Raw genomic sequence first — 19,745 nt, 5'->3', positions numbered from 1 at the left:
GAGCCTCTGGCTGGTCAGTTATGTCTGATTCATCAGCAGAATCATCAGAGGACACTGGCTCAGGGGGCTCTGCCCTAGGTCTCTTCTCTGGGGGCTGAGAGGCCCTGTCTGGGTGAGGTTGAGATCCTCTGATTAATGAAATTAAATCTTCTGCCAAAGTAAGCATTTGAGAACTAGAAGAGGGCCTGGTAGTGGGGGGTTTAACAGGCACTGTTTTAGTAGTCTTGGCTACTTTAGCCCTGGCGAAGGCCTTAATGGACATGGCTGCTGGAGGCCTAGCTGCACCATGTGCTGGGGTAGAGACATCCAAGGGAATGGTGTCTGATAAAACAGTGGCAACCACCGTAGTGGATAAAATTTCTGAGGCCGATTCAAGAGTGGTAGCAGGGGCCTCAGTTGTAGAGATAGATTCAGCTGTACTTTGAGCAGTTTTCTCGGTTTCGGCCGAAACCGAGACACTCGCGCTTTGCTTAACCGTGGTTTCGCCGAAACCGCGGACCGCGAGTGTCGGTCTTTATCTTTGCGTTTTTTGGCAGATTGGGAAGTCGGAGGATCCGACGGCATAATGTACGCAAAATCAGAACCGAAAAACTGTTCTGCAAACTCCGACCGACGCCTAAGCGTTCGTCGGTTGAAAGAAGCACAGGCCGAACAGGCTGCTACGTCGTGGGCTGGGCCTAAACAAGGCAGGCAATGAGAGTGGAAATCTTTATGAGGTATTTGTTTCCCACAGGTTAAACAATTATTAACTTTTTCTGACATCGGCTGAGGCAAGAAAGGTTCCCCAACGGGGTACTTAGCTTTAGAAGTCTTCGAAGTAGTATTCGGTAGAAGTAATCTCTGGATCCGACCGACCGGCACTTGCGAACAGCTTCTGCTTCGGGCGACACGCGGCAAGAAAGACTGAGGAAAATGGCGTCGGCTGATGCCTTTATACCCGAAGACCAACAGAGATGACGTTGGGTGAAGTGCGACATCAGCCGAAGCCGGACCCGGACTTTGGAATCCGGCCGACTGAAGGGCTGCCTGACGACAGGACAACCCAGTTGTTATGACTGCAGATGCATCCATGAAGGACATCCACAATGTAAGCTATGCTTGTTAACCTGTTCAGTAGCATGCAAAACATCCTGAAGTTCCTTATCCTCTGCACAAGCAGGTACGGAAGCAAGCTTTTGCTTTAAAACAGACAAAAGAAATTGCTGGTATTTAAACATATGAAACTGGCAATTTAATGCCATTACAGAAAGGGTAGCAGAAGTATATACCTTTTTGCCCCACCTGTCTAAAGCACGAGAATCCTTCTCAGAGGGAATAGGATTTTTAGAAGTAGCAACCTTAGCAGCCTTAGAACCCTGAGAAATAGTTTCAGGGTCTGCAGAAGGATTTTTAAATAGAAATAAATGAGAGTCAGGAACCCTATAAAATCTATCAGGCTTAGAAGGAGCAGTAGGCATGGAATCAGGATTCAAATTAGCCTCAGAAAAAGCATCATCCACAATGTCCAAAACAGGAGGGATAGCTAAAGGCCTATGCTGAGGAAGAAGAAGAAATTCTCTAAGCCTCTTTTTGGAAGCAGAATATTCCTGTCCTTCCCAATGAAAATGTTCCCTCATCTCATGCAAGGTTTCCCCAAAAGAAAAATCCTCAGGCGGAGAGGCCGAGGGCAAAGATTCCTCAGCATCCGAATCCTCATAAGGGGGGAAGGAATAGTCCTGATTAGAGGAAGAAACAGAAGAGACAGAGGCCTGGTCAGAAGAATCCAGAGTAACATCCTGCCGAGGCCTTTTCTCAGGAGGGGGGTGAGAACCCCTAATCATTGTAAGCAAGTCTTCAGCCATCCTCAATAATTGTTTTTGTGTCTTGGGAGTGGATTCAGAAGCAGCTTGAGCTGAAACTTTAGACTTAGAAGGAGTCTTTGTCTTTGCCTTTGAAATAGTAATGTGAGTAGGCCTGAAAACCCCCTCAGAAGCCGGTACCTGCACAGCGGTTCCGGACCCATCTGAAGGAGCGACGTCCGAAGGTCCTGCAGCAGTTAAAATAGTGGGCCTTGATGGCTCCCCATGGAGTCCGATCGCCATCGGTTCAGAAGCGGCGGACAGGGGCTGCAAAAGCGCCTCACTGACGACAGCCGAACCGGACGCTGGCTCCAGCTGCAACGAGTCCTGTTTGGACCTCGGAGGCCTGTCTTTATCTTTGCGCTTCTTTGAACTCCGGTAGTATCCGGCGACATTCTGTAATTGAAGCGTCTGCCAAAATAATTTAAAGCCCAGTCGTACCTGCTTGATAGTACGAGAGTTGAACCTGGCACAGAACCGACAACAAGAAACGTCGTGGTCAGGGCCTAAGCAAGGTAGACAGTAAGAGTGGAAATCTTTATGAGGTATTTGTTTCCCACACGCTATACAATTATTAACTTTTTCTGACATCGGAGGAACAAGAAAAAGATTCCCCAACGGGGTACTTAGCTTTGAGAAGAGAAGTAACAACTTCGGACCGACAACAACCAAGAATGCTGCTCGAAAATCACCAACCAACGTTTTGTGAGCTGCTTTCCACCGCACGGCAAGAAAGACTGGAGAAGATGGCGTCGGCTGAGGGCTATGTACCAAGGCGTACTGACGTCAGGATACTAGCTTATACAGCCGACGCCGGACCCAGACTTTGGGATTCTGGCCGACCTCGGGCTGCCTGCCGGCAGGAGCACCCTACAGTTATGACTGCAACAGTGAAACACGAAGAACATCCTGTCAACTTTCTTCACTCAACCTCACCTAGCCCCCCTTTGTCATGATTCAAATGGAAACAATGTTTCTCCTCCTTAGCATCCCTCAGGGATCAATATTAGGCCCTCTCTTATTGAATATTGTTATAAATGGGCTACATACTGCCACTTACCTCACTAGAGCAGTCAATATGCAGATGACAACCTTTATATGTGTAACGCTATCCCTACCAACACTTTAGGGCGTCACCCAAAACTCCTTAACTGCTATCAAAACTTGACTAAAAGATGCAAATCTACTTTTAAATCCTAAAATGAAAGCAACCTTTGAAAATAACCTCATCCAACACCACAAAATTGAAACTATAACCCAAACAACACTTCTAGTCACCCTAAATGAGAATAACCTCAAATTTTATGTACACACATTGCAAGCCACTAATAGGACCCAAATACTCTGCTTCCTCTAGAGAGCCTACAATCCCCCGACAGATGATGCCACCTATTATCTTCCAGCCTTACTACATGCCTCACCTGTTCGTACAAACCTAAACACTAGACCTGCAGCTAAACTACCCATCTGTTACAATCAAATAGCCAAACTGGACTCATCACTGCAGAGCCCTGCAACCACTGCACTGGCTAGAGGTAGCCAGCTATTTATCATACTCAACGTATTACTGTACACAGTCGTACAAATGCACCAGATAAACTTCCAGCACTAAAAGATAAGCTGCAGGGAGAGAACTTCGCTCAGACATTAAGCTCTTGGTAACAACAACAAAGTAATGACTCAGCAGGTGACTCACCATACTGTCATTACATATCTAAACTCTAGCATACTACAGTAATTACAACAAAGTCTAATAATTCAACAAGTGACTCACTGTACTCCCGCTGCATATCTAGACTCTGGCATATTATAGTGTGAAAACAACTTATCTCTGTCCTCAATAACCTATCCTTCTCACAATCAGTCACCAACTGGTTTCAGAGTTACCTGTCTGACCGCCAACAATCCGTTGCATGGCAGAATGACATATCTCCCCAACTACCTGTCTCCATAGGGGTTCCCCAAGGATCCATCCTTGGACCCCTACTTTTCTCTGTTTACACCAATAATCTAGCCTCTGCCACCAAACATGGCACACTCATCCAATACGCAGATGACTCTGCCATAATCTGCTCAGCCCAGTCCCTACCCAAACTGCAAAAAGTCACACAGGAAGCCTTTTCCTCTGTTGAAACATGGTTATCCGATGCCCAATTAATACTCAAGGTTCACAGGTTCATACTAGGCTATCTGCCCTAGGGCATTTATCAGCCTAGCCAGAGTGTGTTTGGCTTTCGCCACCCATTTTAAATTAATTTTGCTATGCCTTTTTTTGAGGTTAGTATACTGTGCCTCTGTCTAACAGTGACACAGAAGTGATAGCCGGGGTAAACCTACGATCTCCCATCCACTCATCAAGATTCCTCTTGAAGAGAGTCAATGTGGGACTCTGCCTAACCTGGACTGGGATTTTATTCCAGAGTGAAGGGAGCCTCTGGGTTATGAATCTGTCCCTCCAGCATGTCCTATTTATTTCAGTGCTGAGGTTCAAATCTCGAACGCCAGAGCTCGATGGGATTTGGATTTTCTGAGGTGCAGCATGTCCATTAATTCCAGGTGGGACATGGCTTTATACGTCAGGCACAGATCGCCTCTGAGCAGGCGGTATGCCACTGAGTAGAGCTGGAGTTTCTTTAACCGGCAGCATATGGCATCTGTTTGAGCCCTTTGATCCTCTTGGTGAGGTACTTTTGGGGTCTTTCCAGTTGCTGCAGGTGTCTGGTAAGGTACATCCCAAAGGCATTGTACTCAATTATGGGCCTGATGAGGGATGAGTAAAGAGGCACGATGACCTCCCCTGATCTAGATGTGAATCCCTTCATGATTAGGTGGGTTATATAAAATGTTTTTCTAACCACTTTGGCCATGTGGTTGTCAAATGAGAGATTGCTATCAACTTGGGTCCCCAGGTCCCTAATTACTTCTTCTGTACTTAATGGATTACCACCTATCTGATAATTTGTGGGCACTTTGTTTTTGCCAAAGGGGATGACTATACACTTTTTGGCGTTTAGCTTGAGGCCATGGCTCTGGCACCAGTTGTCTGTTTCTATGAGGCCCTTTTGGAGGATGCTTGTGTCGGCAGAAGAGTTGATTATGGCGCCCAGTTTGCAGTCATCTGCGAACTTGGTCAGCCACAGTCCTTCCGTGTTGGCCTGTACCGCAGAAAAATATATACCGAAAAAGAGAGGTCCCAGGACTGAGCCTTGTGGGACACCACTTGTAACTGGTTTGGAGTCTGACATGGCTCCAGCAATTCTAACCATGTGGGTTCTGTCCTTGAGCCAGTTTGCAACCCATCTAGTGACATAGGGGTTTATATTTAAGCTGGTGAGCTTATCTATAATGCCCGAGTGGGGTATTGTATCGAAGGCTTTTGCGAGGTCCAAGTAGGCTGTGTGGACCACCTTCCCCTCGTCAATGGCCTTGGTGACTGTTTCAAAGAAATCGACCAGGTTTAAGAGGCAGGATCTGCCCTTAACAAAGCCAAACTGGGTAGGATCCAGTGTCTGCAGGTCCCCAAGCACCACCTTTGTGGAGAGGGACCACTGTTGCTGTACGCCACTCTTTGGGTACATATCCTGTAGTAAGGCTAAGACTGAACAGTAGTTTTATGTTTGGGTTTAGCTCTTCTTGGAGTTCATGTAGGACGCAGCCCGGGACACCATCTGGTCCCACTGATGCTGTGTTTTTTGCTTTGGAGAGGGCGGCTCTTACCTGAGCATCTGAGATGTCAGGGGGGCAGCACTCTGTTGGGATAGATATTTGCCCTTTTGGTGGAGAGAGGGGGGAGAAGTTTGCACTGAACCTGTCAGCTAGGATGTTGGCAATGTCTGTGGGCTCGGTGTATTTTTTGTCATTTTGGACTAATTCTGAGTATATCTGAGAATTCCATCCCAGGTTCCTAACATAACTAAAGAAAGCCTTGTGATTATCCTTAGTGTTCTGTGCAATTTTTCTCTCAAGCTGGCCTTAGACGATTTTATGAGTGCCCATAGTTTTTGCTAATACTGATCAGAGATGCCTTCCTTTTGGGATTTTGCTCTATCGTGTAGTAGCTTCCTCCTTCTATTGTATAGTTTGTTTATGGCTGGGGTCCACCAGACAGGACGTCTGCCTTTGGAGGATTGGGTCTTGGTTTTATTTGGGATTGCATGATCCATGCATTCCTGAAGGTGTTCATAGAATGCGTTATAAAGGATTCTGCGGTCTGGGCAGATTTTCCACAGGCCGGGCTTTGAAGGATTTAGCTCGGTTTTGAGGCGTGAAATTTGCTTTAGAGAAGTTTTTCACTGTGGTTTTCTGGGCAGGGGGGTGGGGTCGGGATGTGAATATCCAGTGAGATTAGTTTATGGTCTGATCTTACCAGTGAGGGATACACTTCTGGTCTGGAGCATAGTGTCCCCATGTTGGTGATGATCAGGTCCAGTATGTTTTCCTCTTGTGGGAGTGGTAACAAGTTGTTCCATAGCATTTGAGTTTATAAATTCTAGGAACCTTTGGGCTAGGGTGTTGGAGCTAGAGTAACGCTCCCAGTCTATGTTTGGGTAGTTGAAGTCGCCCAATATAATGGTGTTTGGAGAGACCTTCATATTTTCCAGTATTCTCAGGAAGGCCAAGTGGGGTTCCTGTGTTTGGGAGGGTGGTCTGTAGCAGGCTATAAACTGGAAGGCAGTTTTACCCACAGTTAGTTGCACATGGATAGTCTCTGATGCTTCGTGCTGTGCCACCAACCTGGAGGTGTGGGTATCTTTGACGAAAAAATGTATACACTGTTAGAGCCTTCCAGCTGAAAGAGAGAGCGTCCACTTTCCATGCTTGTGGGTGGTATGTCCTTGAGCAGAATTTCTTCTGCTGATGGTTGTGGTGGGAGGCAAAAAGATCTATGTCCGGCCTCCCCCATGATTGTGTTATCTGAAGGAAGATGTCTGGGTGCAGCATCCATTCGTGTGGATCCATGATATTTCTGCTTAGGCTGTCCGCCAGTATATTGTCTTTTCCTGGCACAAACTGGGATTGCAGCTCTATGTTGAGTTTTAGGGAAAGTTCCCAAAGATTCATTGCCAGCCTGCAAAGAGGGTAGGAATGGGTACCTCCTTGCTTGTTTATGTACCACATAACTGTGATATTGTCTGTCCTTATTAGCAGGTGGCCTTGATGCAGAAAGTGGTTGAATGCCTCGATGGCATGTATCACTGCCAGCATTTCTTTTTGGTTTATGTGCATGCGCCGTTCTTTCTGTGACCATAGTCCTTGAATGCATCTGCGCTCCATGTGTGCTCCCCATCCATGGTCTGAAGCGTCCGTTGTAATGGTTTGGCTGGTTATTGGTTTGCTGAAGGGCAGACCCCTGTTTGACTGGCTTGCTTGAGCCCACCACAGAAATTCCTTTTGAAGGCATGGAATGAGTGGCATCAAAGCTTCTAGGCTGTGACTGTGCTGAGACTATAGACTCCTTAGGTACCATTGTAGTTTCCTCATATGCAGCCTTGCTTGTGGAATCAGAAGAATGCAAGATGCCATGTAACCCAGGGCCTGCAGGATTTTCCTTGCAGTCAGCTGAGTTTGTTTTGTCAGATTTTCGAAATAATCTGGTAGTTGTCTTTGTTTTTCTTCTGAGAGAAAAGCCATTTGGGTGGTTGTATCTAGTTTCGCACCCAGAAAAGTTATTATTTGGGATGGAACAAGTCTTGATTTGTGAATGTTGACTGTGTATCCCAAGGCCTGTAGTAGTCAGATGGCATAATTCAAGTGTTTTACCAAAGTTTGTTGGCTGTCCGCTTGTATGAGGCAGTCGTCCAGATATGGGTATATTTGAATCCCCTGAAGTCTGCAGTGTGCAATTACTGATGCCAGGCATTTCGTGAATACTCTGGGCGCAGTAGATAAGCCAAAGGGCAATGCTGAGAATTGATAATGCTCTGAACCTGCAAGAAATCTGAGGTGTCTTCTGCAACTTTGTCTGATAGGGACATGCAGGTATGCCTCCTTGAGGTCTAGAGTTACCAGCCAAGACCCCTTGCCCAGCATGGGAAGGAGTTGCTGTAGAGTCAGCATTTTGAATTTTGGCACAATGAGATAAGTATTCAATGCGGACAGGTCGAGAATAGGCCTCCATTGCTTTTCTTTTCTTGGGACAAGGAATAGTCTGGAATAAAAACCTTGGCCTTATTCTGGTAGAGGAACCTTTTCTATAGCTTTCATTTGCAATAGGTTGGAGATTTGTTTCAAAGCCTCTGCCCTTTGATTTGGTGGCAGGTTTGGCATGCCCTTTCTTTTTGGTAATGTATGAAAATGGAACCTGTATCCTTTGTCTATTATTTGCAGTGTCCATTTGTCCCTTGTAATACTGTGCCAATTTTTTGAGAATAAAGAAAGCTTTCCGCCCAAAGGTGCTTCCAACTGAGCCCTGGTTGGCGGGGTCAAGGTAAAGTCATTGAGTCTGTCCTTGTGCAGCAGTTGTAGGTCCTGCACTACCTCTCTGGTTAGGAGGCTGCCATTGATGTCCTCTGTAGGAGCCTCTAGCTTGCCCTCTACCTCTGGCACGCCTGTTCTTGCCTCTTTGAAATCTCTCTGTCTGGAAAGGACCAATTCTTAGAAGGCCAATTTCTGCTGAATCTTGGTGGTTGGACCTGGAGAAAATCTTTGACTGTACAGATTTTGCCTTTTCCTCAAATTTCTTTAAGACCTCCTGAGCAGTGGAGCCAAATAACTTTTGCTTTTCCAGTGGAGCATCCAGAAGCTTTGCTTTAACATGATCTGGCAGAGTTTGTTCCTTCAGCCAAGCATGCCTACGTATGACTGCACCTGTCACTGCTGACCTACATGAAGCTTCCAATGCATCATAACCACACTGCAAGAAATGGTTGCTAACCTGTTGGGAGTTATGTACCAGATCCTGAAGTGACTTGCGGTCTAGGGGTTCAGGTGAAGACAGTTTTTTATGCAATTCATCTAACAAATACTCTTGGTACTGTATCATATGGAATTGACAATTTAATGCCCTCATAGAAAGAGTGTAAGAAGTATACACTTTTTTACCCCATCTCTCTAAAGCCCTGGACTCCCTTTCAGAGGGGAGTGGATTTTTAGTAGTGGCAGTTGCAACCCCTTTAGGGCCCTGGGAAATAGTTTCTGGATCAGCAGAATGGGCCTTGTAAAGAAAATGATGAGAGTCCGGGACCCTGTAGTACCTATCGGGTTTGACAGGAGCCGGAGGAAGGGAGTCAGGGGTAATGCTAGACTGACTACACATCATCAATGACATTCAAAACAGGAGGAATAGCCAAAGGTCTATGCGGAGGTAAATGCAAAAAAGTCCTTAATCTCTTCCTGGAATCAGAGAATTCCTGGCCCTGCCATTTGAAATGCTCTCTCATGAAGTGAAGGGTCTCCCTAAAGGACAGCTCATCAGGAGGGGAGGCCGAGGGAATAGATTCCTCTGCATCAGAATCCTCGTAGGCCGTAAAGGCCTCCTCCTGGTAGTCCGATAGAGCAGAGCCATCTGAGGCCTCATCAGAAGACTGGGGATCAGTGAGCTCAACCCTGGGCCTTTTGTCTAGAGGAGGTTGAGAGCCCCTGTCCGGATGCGGCTGAGAGCCCCTAATTAAGGAAATAAGGTCCTCAGCTAAACTTAAAATCTGTGAACCTGTAGTGGATCCCTGAGGAATAGCCTTGGGAGGCAGAGATTTTGGCTGTTTAGCAGCTTTAGCCCTTGTGAATGCCTTAATGGACATGGATGCAGGAGGCCTGGCTGCTCCACGTGCTGGAGTAGTTTTGTCTAGAGAAATGGTGTCGGATGATTCCAGGTCACCGGTTTCAGAGGGAAATTCTATAACCGACTCAGAAGAGGCCTCCGGGGCCGAGGTTGTCGGTTGTGCGGTTTCGACTGTCGGAAGTACCAAGGACTCGGTTTCAGCCGAGACCGAGAAACTCGCGGTAGGCCTAAGCGTGGTTTCGTCCGAAACCACGGTTCGCGTGTGTCGGTCCTTGTTTTTCCATTTTTTGGTTAAATGAGAAGTCTGAGTCTCCGACGGCATATTGTAACAGGAACTAGCCCCAAAAAATTCCTCTGCAAACTTCGCCCGACGCCTAAGAGTGAGTCGATTGAAGGAAGCACAGGCTGTACAGGCCGAGACGTCGTGGTCTGGGCCTAGGCAGGGGAGGCAGTAAGAGTGGAAATCCTTATGAGGTATTTGTTTCCCACAAGTTAAGCAATTATTAACTTTAAGCGTTTGATCTGACATCGACTGAGGCAAGAAAGAGTCCCCAACGGGGTACTTAGCTTTTGAAGTCTTCGGTAGCTGAAGTTACAGGAGCTGGCCGACCGGCACTTGCGAACTGCTTCTGCTTCGGGCACCACACGGCAAGAAAGACGGAGGAAGATGGCGTCGGCTGACGCTTTTGTACCCCAGGCGCTGTGACGTCAGGGAAAGGGCGACATCAGCCAACGCCGGACCCAGACTTTGGAATCCGGCCGACCGAAGAGCTGCCTGAGGCAGGACAACCCATATGTAAGGACTGCAGATGCATCCTTGAAGGACATCTGTACTATGTTCATTGTGTTTCGCTGTTGCAGTCATTACACTTGGGTTGAATCCCAAAGCTGAGGTTGGGTGGCTAGGCCTAAATAGGATTAGGAGAGGCTACAAGGCCCTGCAGAACTGCAGTGGCAAAGCCTGCTCTGGATTTAGAGTAGAGAGGTAAGTGGTAGTGCTTGGTGAAAGTGTGCACTGAACTCCAGGTTGCAGCCTCTAGAATGTCTTTGGTTGGTACTCCTCTGAGGAAGGCTGCTGAAGTGGCTGCTGCTCTGGTTGAATGTGGCCTAATGCCCTTAGGCACTGATTTTCCATGTTGTGAACAGCAGAAACGAATGCAGTGTCTTATCCATTTTGAAATAGTCTGCTTTGAGATAGGCTTTCCTTGTGATCCTGCAGCATAAGCTAGAAACAGTTGCTCAGTTTTTCTGAAAGCATTTGTTTTGTCCAAATAGAAGCGTAGTTGTCTGTGTATATTCAAAGTGTGCAGAAGTCTCTCCCCTTTATTCTGGGGATTTGGATAAAATGTAGGCAAATGAATGGTTTGGTTAAGAGCCACACTGGATACTACTTTTGGCATAAATGTTGGGTTTGTCCTTAGAGAAACCCTGTCCTGATGAAAAATGATGAAAGGTTCCACTGCCATTAATGTCTGTAACTCTGAGACTCTTCTTGCTGAAGTTATTGCTAGGAGCAGAGCAGTTTTCCATGATAAGAATTTTATATCAGCTGTATTGGCTGGCTCAAAAGGAGGCAGTGTGAGTTTTTCTAAAAGAAAATTGAGGTCCCATGTAGGTATCAGTGCTCTCCTTGGGGGGCTTATGTTTTTTGCCTCTCTGAGGTACTGTCTTAGTAGTGGATGAGAGAAAAATAGGAGGTTCCGTATTATAATGAGCTGAAATGGCAGAGGCATGGATCTTAATTGATGAGAAGGATAGGCCTTTGTCCAGCATCTCAGTTAGGTATTGTAAAATCTGAGGTATACTTTGAACAAGTGGTTCGAGTCCTTGTGCCTGGTTCCAAGCACAGAATCTCTTCCATTTTTCTGCATAAGATTTCCTAGTGCTGGGCCTCCTGGCTTCTAAAATGACATCCAAAACAGCTTTAGAGAGAGGTGTGGTCTTTGTGGCTATATTATCTGCCATGCAGCCAGATTTAAGGTTCTGAGTTGACTGTGCAGAATCTGATTGTTTTGTTGAGTCAGAAGATGATTAATTTGAGGTAAGGCCCAGGCTGGGCCTTGAGACAAGCTCTTTAGGATTGGGTACCAGTGCTGGCGTGGCCAGTCTGGGGCAATCAATCATTTTTGGCTTCTCTTGTCTGACTTTTAGGAGCACCTTGGGAAGAAGAGGCAGTGGAGGAAAGGCATAAACTGTCAGTGTTTTCCAGCTGAATGACAGAGCATCCACTTTCCATGCTTGTGAGTGATACGAACTTGTGCAGAATCTCTGTAGTTGGCAGTTGTGAGGGGAGGCAAAAAGATCTATGTCTGGGCGTCCCCATTTCCTTGTTATCATGCTGAAGACCTGTGGATTTAGTTTCTATTCGTGAGGATCCATGAGATTTCTGCTTAGTTCGTCTGCCAGAGTATTTTTCTTTCTTGGCAGGAATTGTGCCTGCAGATCTACTTGATAGGTCAGTGCTGTGTTCCACAAAGTCATGGCTTGCCTGCAGAGGGGGTAGGAATGTGTGCCCCCTTGCTTGTTTATGTACCACATAACTGCGGTATTGTCCGTCTTTAGTAAAAGTTGCCCTGGATGCAGTAGATCCTTGGAAGGCTGTCAGAGCATGCTGTACAGCTAGCATCTCTTTTTGATTGATGTGAAGATGCATTTGTTCCTTGGGCCACGTGCCCTGAATACATTTTCCTGTCATGTGTGCCCCCACCCCAGGCATAATCCGATGCATCTGTTGTTATTGTCTGTCTGGCTGTGGGTAAGGTGAAAGGCTGTCCCTTGTTGTGGTGACAGGCCAGTGCCCACCATCGAAACTCCTGTTGCAGGCAGGGAATAAGAGTTATTATTGTTTCCAGGCTGTGGCAATGTTGAGTCCAAACACTTTTTAGATACCATTGTAGTTTCCTCATATGCAGTCTTGCATATGGAATTAGTAGAATGCAGGATACCATGAAGCCCAGAGCCTGCAGAATTTTTCTTGCAGGGAGCTGGGTCTTTGTTGTCATCATTTGAAAGTAATGAGTCAGTTGACTTTGCTTGTCTGGCATGAGATAAGCCACCTGGGCAGTTGTATTTAAGCTTGCACCCAGGAATATTATCTCTTGAGAAGGCACTAGTTTTGACTTCTTTTCGTTTACTGTGTACCCTAGGCAAATTAGTAATCTTTTTACAAACGCCAGATGCTTTAGTAGAATGTCCTTGCTCTCTGCTTGAACAAGGCAGTCGTCCAAGTAGGGATATATTTGAATTCCTTTTTGTCTGCAAAATGCAATTACTGGTGCCAGGCATTTTGTGAAGACCCTGGGCGCAGTAGATAAGCCAAAGGGCAGTGCAGAGAATTGGTAATGCATTGAGCCTGCTATGAATCTGAGGCATCTTCTGCAAGATTGTCTGATTTGGACATGCAGGCATGGCTCCTTGAGGTCCAAAGTAACTAGCCAAGCCTTCTTGCCCAGCATGGACAGAAGTTGCTGTAGTGTCAACATTTTGAATTTTGGAACTTCCAGAAAAGTATTTAGAATAGACAGGTCCAGTATTGGTCTCCAGGCTTTGTCCTTTCTGGGTAACAAGAAAAGTCTTGAGTAAAATCCTTGTCCCTGCTCTTGCTGTGGTACTCTTTGAATAGCTCACAAGTCCATGAGAGCAGAAATTTGTTTTTGTGCCTCTGCCCATTGATTTTGTGGCAGGTCTGGCATACCTTTTGATTTTGGAAGGGTGTGAAAGTGGAACCTGTAACCCTGAGAAACAATATTCAGTACCCATTTGTCCTGTGTGATCATGTGCCAATTTTGTGAGAAAAGTGCTAGCTTTCCCACTAAGGGTGCTGCCAAAAGGTAAGTGCTTGGCATTTGTAGAGGGAAGTCATTGGGACTGTTTCCTATAAGGTTGCGATTTGTCTTCTCCTCCTTTGGGGGCTGAAACACCCCATTGTTTAGGTCTGTATGAGCCTTGGGGCTGAGATCTGCCTCTTGGGCGTCTGTATCTGCCACTTTGTGGCCTGTCTGACACAGGAAAGGACCAATTTTTAGAAGGCCAGTTTCTGCTAAATCTAGGTGGCTGAACCTGTAAGAAATCCTTTACTGTCTGCATTGACTTTGCTTTATCCTCCATTTTCTTTAACACCTCTTCTGCCTTAACACCAAACAAAGTATCATGCTGTAGTGGAGCATCCAATAATTTTACTTCAACATGATCAGGTAAACTTTGTTCTTTTAACCAAGTATGCCTTCGAATGACAGAGCCTGTAACTGCGCCTTTGAATGACAGAGCCTGTAACTGCGTCTCTGCAAGAAGCCTCTAATGAATCAAAACCACATTGCTGAGTATGATTTCCCACTTGTTCAGCTGCATGCAATAAATCCTGCATTTCCTTATTGTCAGGACATTCTGAGTTTGTAAGCATTTTCTATTTTAACAAAGACATGAGGTATTGTTGATATTTAAGCATGTGAAACTGGCAGTTTAAAGCCCTTACAGCTAAAGTAGCAGAAGTGTAAACTTTTATTCCCCCATCTATCCAGAGCTGGAATCCCTATCAGAGGGGACATGTTTTTTTGCAGTGGAAGCCTTAACCCCTTTGGGACCCTGAGAAATTGTTTCTGGGTCAGCAGCAGGGTTTCTATAAAGAAATTTATGAGAGTCTGGGACCCTGTAGTACCTGTCTGGCTTGACTGGTGCAGGGGGTAAAGAATCAGGAGACAAACTGGATTCAGAGAAAACATCATCAACAATATCTAGTACATGGGGGGATAGCCAGGGGCCTGTGCTGAGGCAATAAAAGAAAGTATCCGAGTCTTTTCTTGAATTCTGAATAATCCTGGCTCTCCCAATGGAAATGCTTCCTCACGGTGTGCAAGGTTTCCCCAAAAGAGTAATCTTCAGGCGGAGAGGCTGAATGCATTGATTCTTCTGCATCAGAGTCCTCATAGGCAGGGAGAGAATATCCCTGATCTGAAGAGGAATCAGAGGAAATATAAACCTGGTCAGAGGAGTCATAGTCAGTGTCTTGCCTGGGCGTTTTATCAGGAGGGGGATGAGAACCCCTGATTAGAGTAATGAGGTCTTCGGCCATTTTAAGCATCTATTTCTTTGGCGTGGATGACTGTCCAGGAGAATGCTGTACTTGTTTCCTTGTCTTTAATGGTGTTTTTGACTTTGCCGTGGCTGCTGTAGTGGACTTAATAGTGAGCTGTGAAGGTCTGAAAACACCCTCAGAAGCCGATGCCTGCTCAGCAGCTCCAGACCCATCTGAGGGAATAGTTTCCGCAGGCCCAATACCTTGAGTTTCCAAAGGCCTAGGTGTCTCCACGTGGGAGTCGGACGCGGCCTGTGGCTCTGAGGTAGCGGGTGTCAGGGGCTGCAAAAGCGCCTCACTGAGAACCGGCAGACCGGCGACTGGCCTAGAAGAGGCTTCGTCGTCAGTTTTGCACCTCGGATGCCTGTCCTTTTCTTTTGTCTTTGCGTTTTTTATGAATTCTGTTTGTCGGTTGTTCCAACGGCATTATGTAGTTAAATCTTCGGCCAAAGTAATGAAAAGCAAAATCAAACAGACGCTTAATAGTGCATTGGTTGAATCTAGCACAAAACCGGCAACTAGCAATGTCGTGGTCAGGGCCTAGGCAAGGAATACAGTAAGAGTGAAAATCCTTATGAGGTATTTGCTTCCCACAAGAAATACAACTGTTAACTTTTACTGACATCGGTCTGGAGCAAGAAAAAGTTTCCCCAATGGGGTACTTAGCTTTATTGAAGACTTCGGTTCTGAAATTCAATTTAGAAAATCTCAGGAGTCGGCAGACTGGCACTTGCGAACTGCTTTTGCTTCGGGCACCGCGCGGCAAGAAAGACTGAAGAAAATAGCGTCGGCTGCATCTTTTATACCCCTGGTGCACTGAGTCAGGGAAGAGGCGACAGCAACCGACGCCGGACCTAGACTTTGGAATTCTGGCCGACTGCGGGTGGCCTGCCAGCAGGATAACCCAAGTGTAATGACTGCAACAGTGAAACACGATGTACATCAGAATTTACATAAAACAGTGCTGATTATACTTGCTCTCTAAACAAAAGGATTATTTAAACTTGGGTCAACTGCATTATTACTGTAAAACAGTCCAGTACATAATGCACTGAGTAAATGACTACCCATCTCGCACACTTAGTCACTTGACTTCACCATCAAGGTTAACGCTTCAGTAACCTACACTACAATATCTTTTTACATGAATGATTTATTGTGAAAATGCAGACAAAAAAAAAAATCCTTGGGAATGTTTTGCTTAGAAGCAAGACCAAGCCATTCACATTTAATTTTTCCAGCCCCCACCCCTACCAAATAAGACAATAAACTGCTACTTACCTAACACTTGCCCAGCGATCATCCTGCCATCCTCCCCTGCTACAGCAGCCCTCGCAGTGCGCTCATTGGCGTACTGAACAAAAGCATATCCCTTGTGCACGGAGCAGCCCACGATCTTCCCATACTTGGCAAAGATAGCTTCGACATCTGACTTCTTCACCACTACCGTGTTGAGGTTGCCAATAAATACCCGGGAGTTGAGGGAACGAGGATCGGTTTTGTTGGTGACATTACTGGCCATGGCCAGGTCACTTTTCTCTGTATACGCCAATATAGCGATTAAAGCTAAAAACAAAGGACAAAAGTTGCTCATCAATGAAATTCATATGATACTATCTTCAATGCCTAAAATTAAAAAAGAAATATGTAGACGTGAAGCAAGACCATCTTGTGCTGTGTAACCAAAACTGCAGTTCTCGGTGACATTATTATTACCAGTAACAAAACAAATGAATTTGAAGTTTATTTTTACCTACATTTGTGGCTTGCTTTTTTGCTCTTCTCACCTGGCTCTTCGAAAGTACAGCTGTGTAAGTATAACTCATTATAACACTGCATGCACAAATCCCACTGCTGCAGTACAACTTGTCAGATAGGAATTAGGGGCAGGTGGAGCCAGAACCCCAGACCTGCCCAGAGAGAGGGACAAAATGGTGGCTATCATATGTCAAGGATATCAGCATGCTGCAGTTAGCTACAGAAAAACAGCTATCTCCATCTTAACACTTTTTTTCATGAGAAGGGAGAGATGGAAATATCACCAAGTGCAGCTGTTACCCTGTGCTGCAGATAACATCTTTCCCTAATCCAACTATGAAGACAAAGACAACTAAGGAAAAGAAACAAAGAAAGAAGCTTACATGCCAAGAATTCAGGGCATCCCAGAGCCTATACCACAGCAATACTGTCTGTATTCAGACAGGTACTGCTACGGTGAGCTGCGTACGTTACCACACTACTGCTAAGGTGAGCTGTGTACATTACCACACTACTGCTATGGTGAACTGTCTACATTACCACACTACTGCTACGGTGAGCTGTGCACGTTACCACACTACTGCTACGGTGAGCTGTGTACATTACCACACTACTGCTACGGTGAGCTGTGTACATTACCACACTACTGCTACGGTGAGCTGTGTACATTACCACACTACTGCTATAGTGAACTGTCTACATTACCACACTACTGCTACGGTGAGCTGTGTACATTACCACACTACTGCTATGGTGAACTGCGTACATTACAAGACTACTGCTACGGTGAGCTGTGTACGTTACCACACTACTGCTATAGTGAACTGCATACATTACCACACTACTGCTACGGTGAGCTGTGTACATTACCACACTACTGCTATAGTGAACTGTCTACATTACCACACTACTGCTATGGTGAGCTGCGTACGTTACCACACTACTGCTACGGTAAGCTGCGTACATTACCACACTACTGCTATGGTGAGCTGCGTAAGTTACCACACTACTGCTACGGTGAGCTGTGTACATTACCACACTACTGCTATAGTGAACTGCATACATTACCACACTACTGCTACGGTGAGCTGCGTATGTTACCACACTACTGCTACGGTAAGCTGCGTACATTACCACACTACTGCTACGGTAAGCTGCGTACATTACCATACTACTGCTACGGTGAGCTGTGTACGTTACCACACTACTGCTATGGTAAGCTGCGTACATTACCACACTACTGCTATGGTGAACTGCGTACATTACCACACTACTGCTACGGTAAGCTGCGTACATTACCACACTACTGCTACAGTAAGCTGCGTACATTACCACACTACTGCTATGGTGAACTGCGTACATTACCACACTACTGCTACGGTGAGCTGTGTACGTTACCACACTACTGCTACAGTAAGCTGCGTACATTACCACACTATTGCTACAGTGAACTGCATACGTTACCACACTACTGCTACGGTGAGCTGTGTACATTACCACACTACTGCTATGGTGAACTGCGTACATTACCACACTACTGCTACGGTGAGCTGCGTATGTTACCACACTACTGCTACGGTAAGCTGCGTACATTACCACACTACTGCTATGGTGAACTGCGTACATTACCACACTACTGCTATGGTGAACTGCGTACATTACCACACTACTGCTACGGTGAGCTATGTACGTTACCACACTACTGCTACGGTAAGCTGCGTACATTACCACACTACTGCTATGGTGAACTGTGTACATTACCACACTACTGCTACGGTAAGCTGCGTACATTACCACACTACTGCTATCATTGTTTAAAGTTTTAAAAATTAAAGCAAAAAAAAAAAAAAAAAACAGAATAGTTCAACTGTCTGACTGAAGGGTAGTTATGTAGAAACAGAACAGTTCAACTGTCTGACTGAAGGCTAATTCAACAGTTCAACTGTCTGACTGAAGGCTAATTATGTAAAAACAGAACAGTTCAACTGTCTGACTGAAGGCTAATTATGTAGAAACAGAACAGAACAGTTCAACTGTCTGACTGAAGGCTAATTATGTAGAAACAGAACAGAACAGTTCAACTGTCTGACTGAAGGCTAATTATGTAGAAACAGAACAGTTCAACTGTCTGACTGAAGGCTAATTATGTAGAAACAGAACAGTTCAACTGTCTGACTGAAGGCTAATTATGTAGAAACAGAACAGAACAGTTCAACTGTCTGACTAAAGGCTAATTATGTAGATTGCCTCTCACCCACTATCACAGCTTCACATAAAAAAAACAAACCACACACCCACCTTCGCGGAGGCTCTCAATAGAAATTTACCCAAACAGCAGAGACCTCCAAGACAGTAACACACTAGACCACCACAACACAGCACAAACCACAGGACACACAGCTCACCTCCACAGTGTGCCCCTCAACCTAAGCCCCTAAGGCTAAACACCTTGCCCAATACACATCATAAGTGACTCAATAGTAAGGCACACAAATGTCCCACTCATTAGGTTGAAAAAGGAGAAGGTAACAGTCAGCTGTCTATCAGGTGCCAGAATCCGACACAACACAGGTCCCTCCATAACAAGTACAAGTATGACTCTGTCATTGTCCATGTGGGTGTGAATGCCCTGAGGTGCACCTCCCAGGACTACAAGAAAAGAGACAGGGTGGAGCTCTTAGATTATGTGGCCCAGGCAGGTATGACACTAGCCCTGAGCAGTATCCTACCGTCACCCAAAATGATACTGCAGTACAAACAAAAAATGATTGACTTCAACAATTGGCTAAGTTTTTGGTGTCATTCTAAGGGGATCCAGTATCTGTCTGCTTGGGATGACATGATTGACAGACATTGATTATTTGCCAGAGATGGCCTGCATCTCTCACCCCTGGGTTTCCAGGTACTGGCTAAGGCTCTTGCCATCCCTATAGTGCCTTTTTTAGGCGGTGTTCCAAAGACCAAATTACCACCAAAACAGTTATAAATAAATGCAATCTGAGGGCCATGCTGCTCAACACTAGACATTGAAATTTCAAGATGCACTCGATCAAAGCACTCCTCAAAATGGAGAAAGTACAGTTGTGTACACTTATCTTAAATGTAGATGTTCAAGTGTATTCACTGTTGCAGTCATTACATTTGGGTTATCCCTGCCAGTGTAGCCCTTAGTCGGCCTGAATACCAGAGGCTTAGTACTTCTGCGTCAGTTGCTGTTGCTCCAGGACTGATGTCAGGTCGTCAGTGGTATAAAATCAAGCAGCCAATGCCATTACATCAGTTTTTCTTGCCCTAACTGTCAAGAGTCCCCAAGAGGGAGCTAGGTTATAGTGGAAGAACACCACCAGTAGAAAGTAAATAC

At 45.7% G+C, this 19,745-nt stretch overlaps 1 protein-coding gene across 2 annotated transcripts in view; it reads right to left on the bottom strand.

The window, feature by feature from the left end:
* HNRNPC (heterogeneous nuclear ribonucleoprotein C) overlaps positions 1-19,745 on the bottom strand; it is a 1,329,577-nt gene that overhangs the window by 807,689 nt on the left and 502,143 nt on the right. For both annotated transcript variants that reach the window (XM_044058018.1, XM_044058019.1), the window contains exon 3: positions 15,908-16,192. In XM_044058018.1, the coding sequence (XP_043913953.1) occupies positions 15,908-16,148 (241 nt within the window). In that variant the 5' untranslated portion in view covers positions 16,149-16,192. The remainder of the gene's footprint in view (positions 1-15,907; positions 16,193-19,745) is intronic.

This window comes from Protopterus annectens, chromosome 16.part0 (genome assembly GCF_019279795.1).
Source record: "Protopterus annectens isolate FY-2018-M chromosome 16.part0, PAN1.0, whole genome shotgun sequence".
In the NCBI taxonomy this organism is placed as follows: Eukaryota; Metazoa; Chordata; order Ceratodontiformes; family Protopteridae; genus Protopterus; species Protopterus annectens.
The sequence above is the reverse complement of the archived record's forward strand: the minus strand, read 5'-3'. Positions and strand labels throughout refer to the sequence as shown.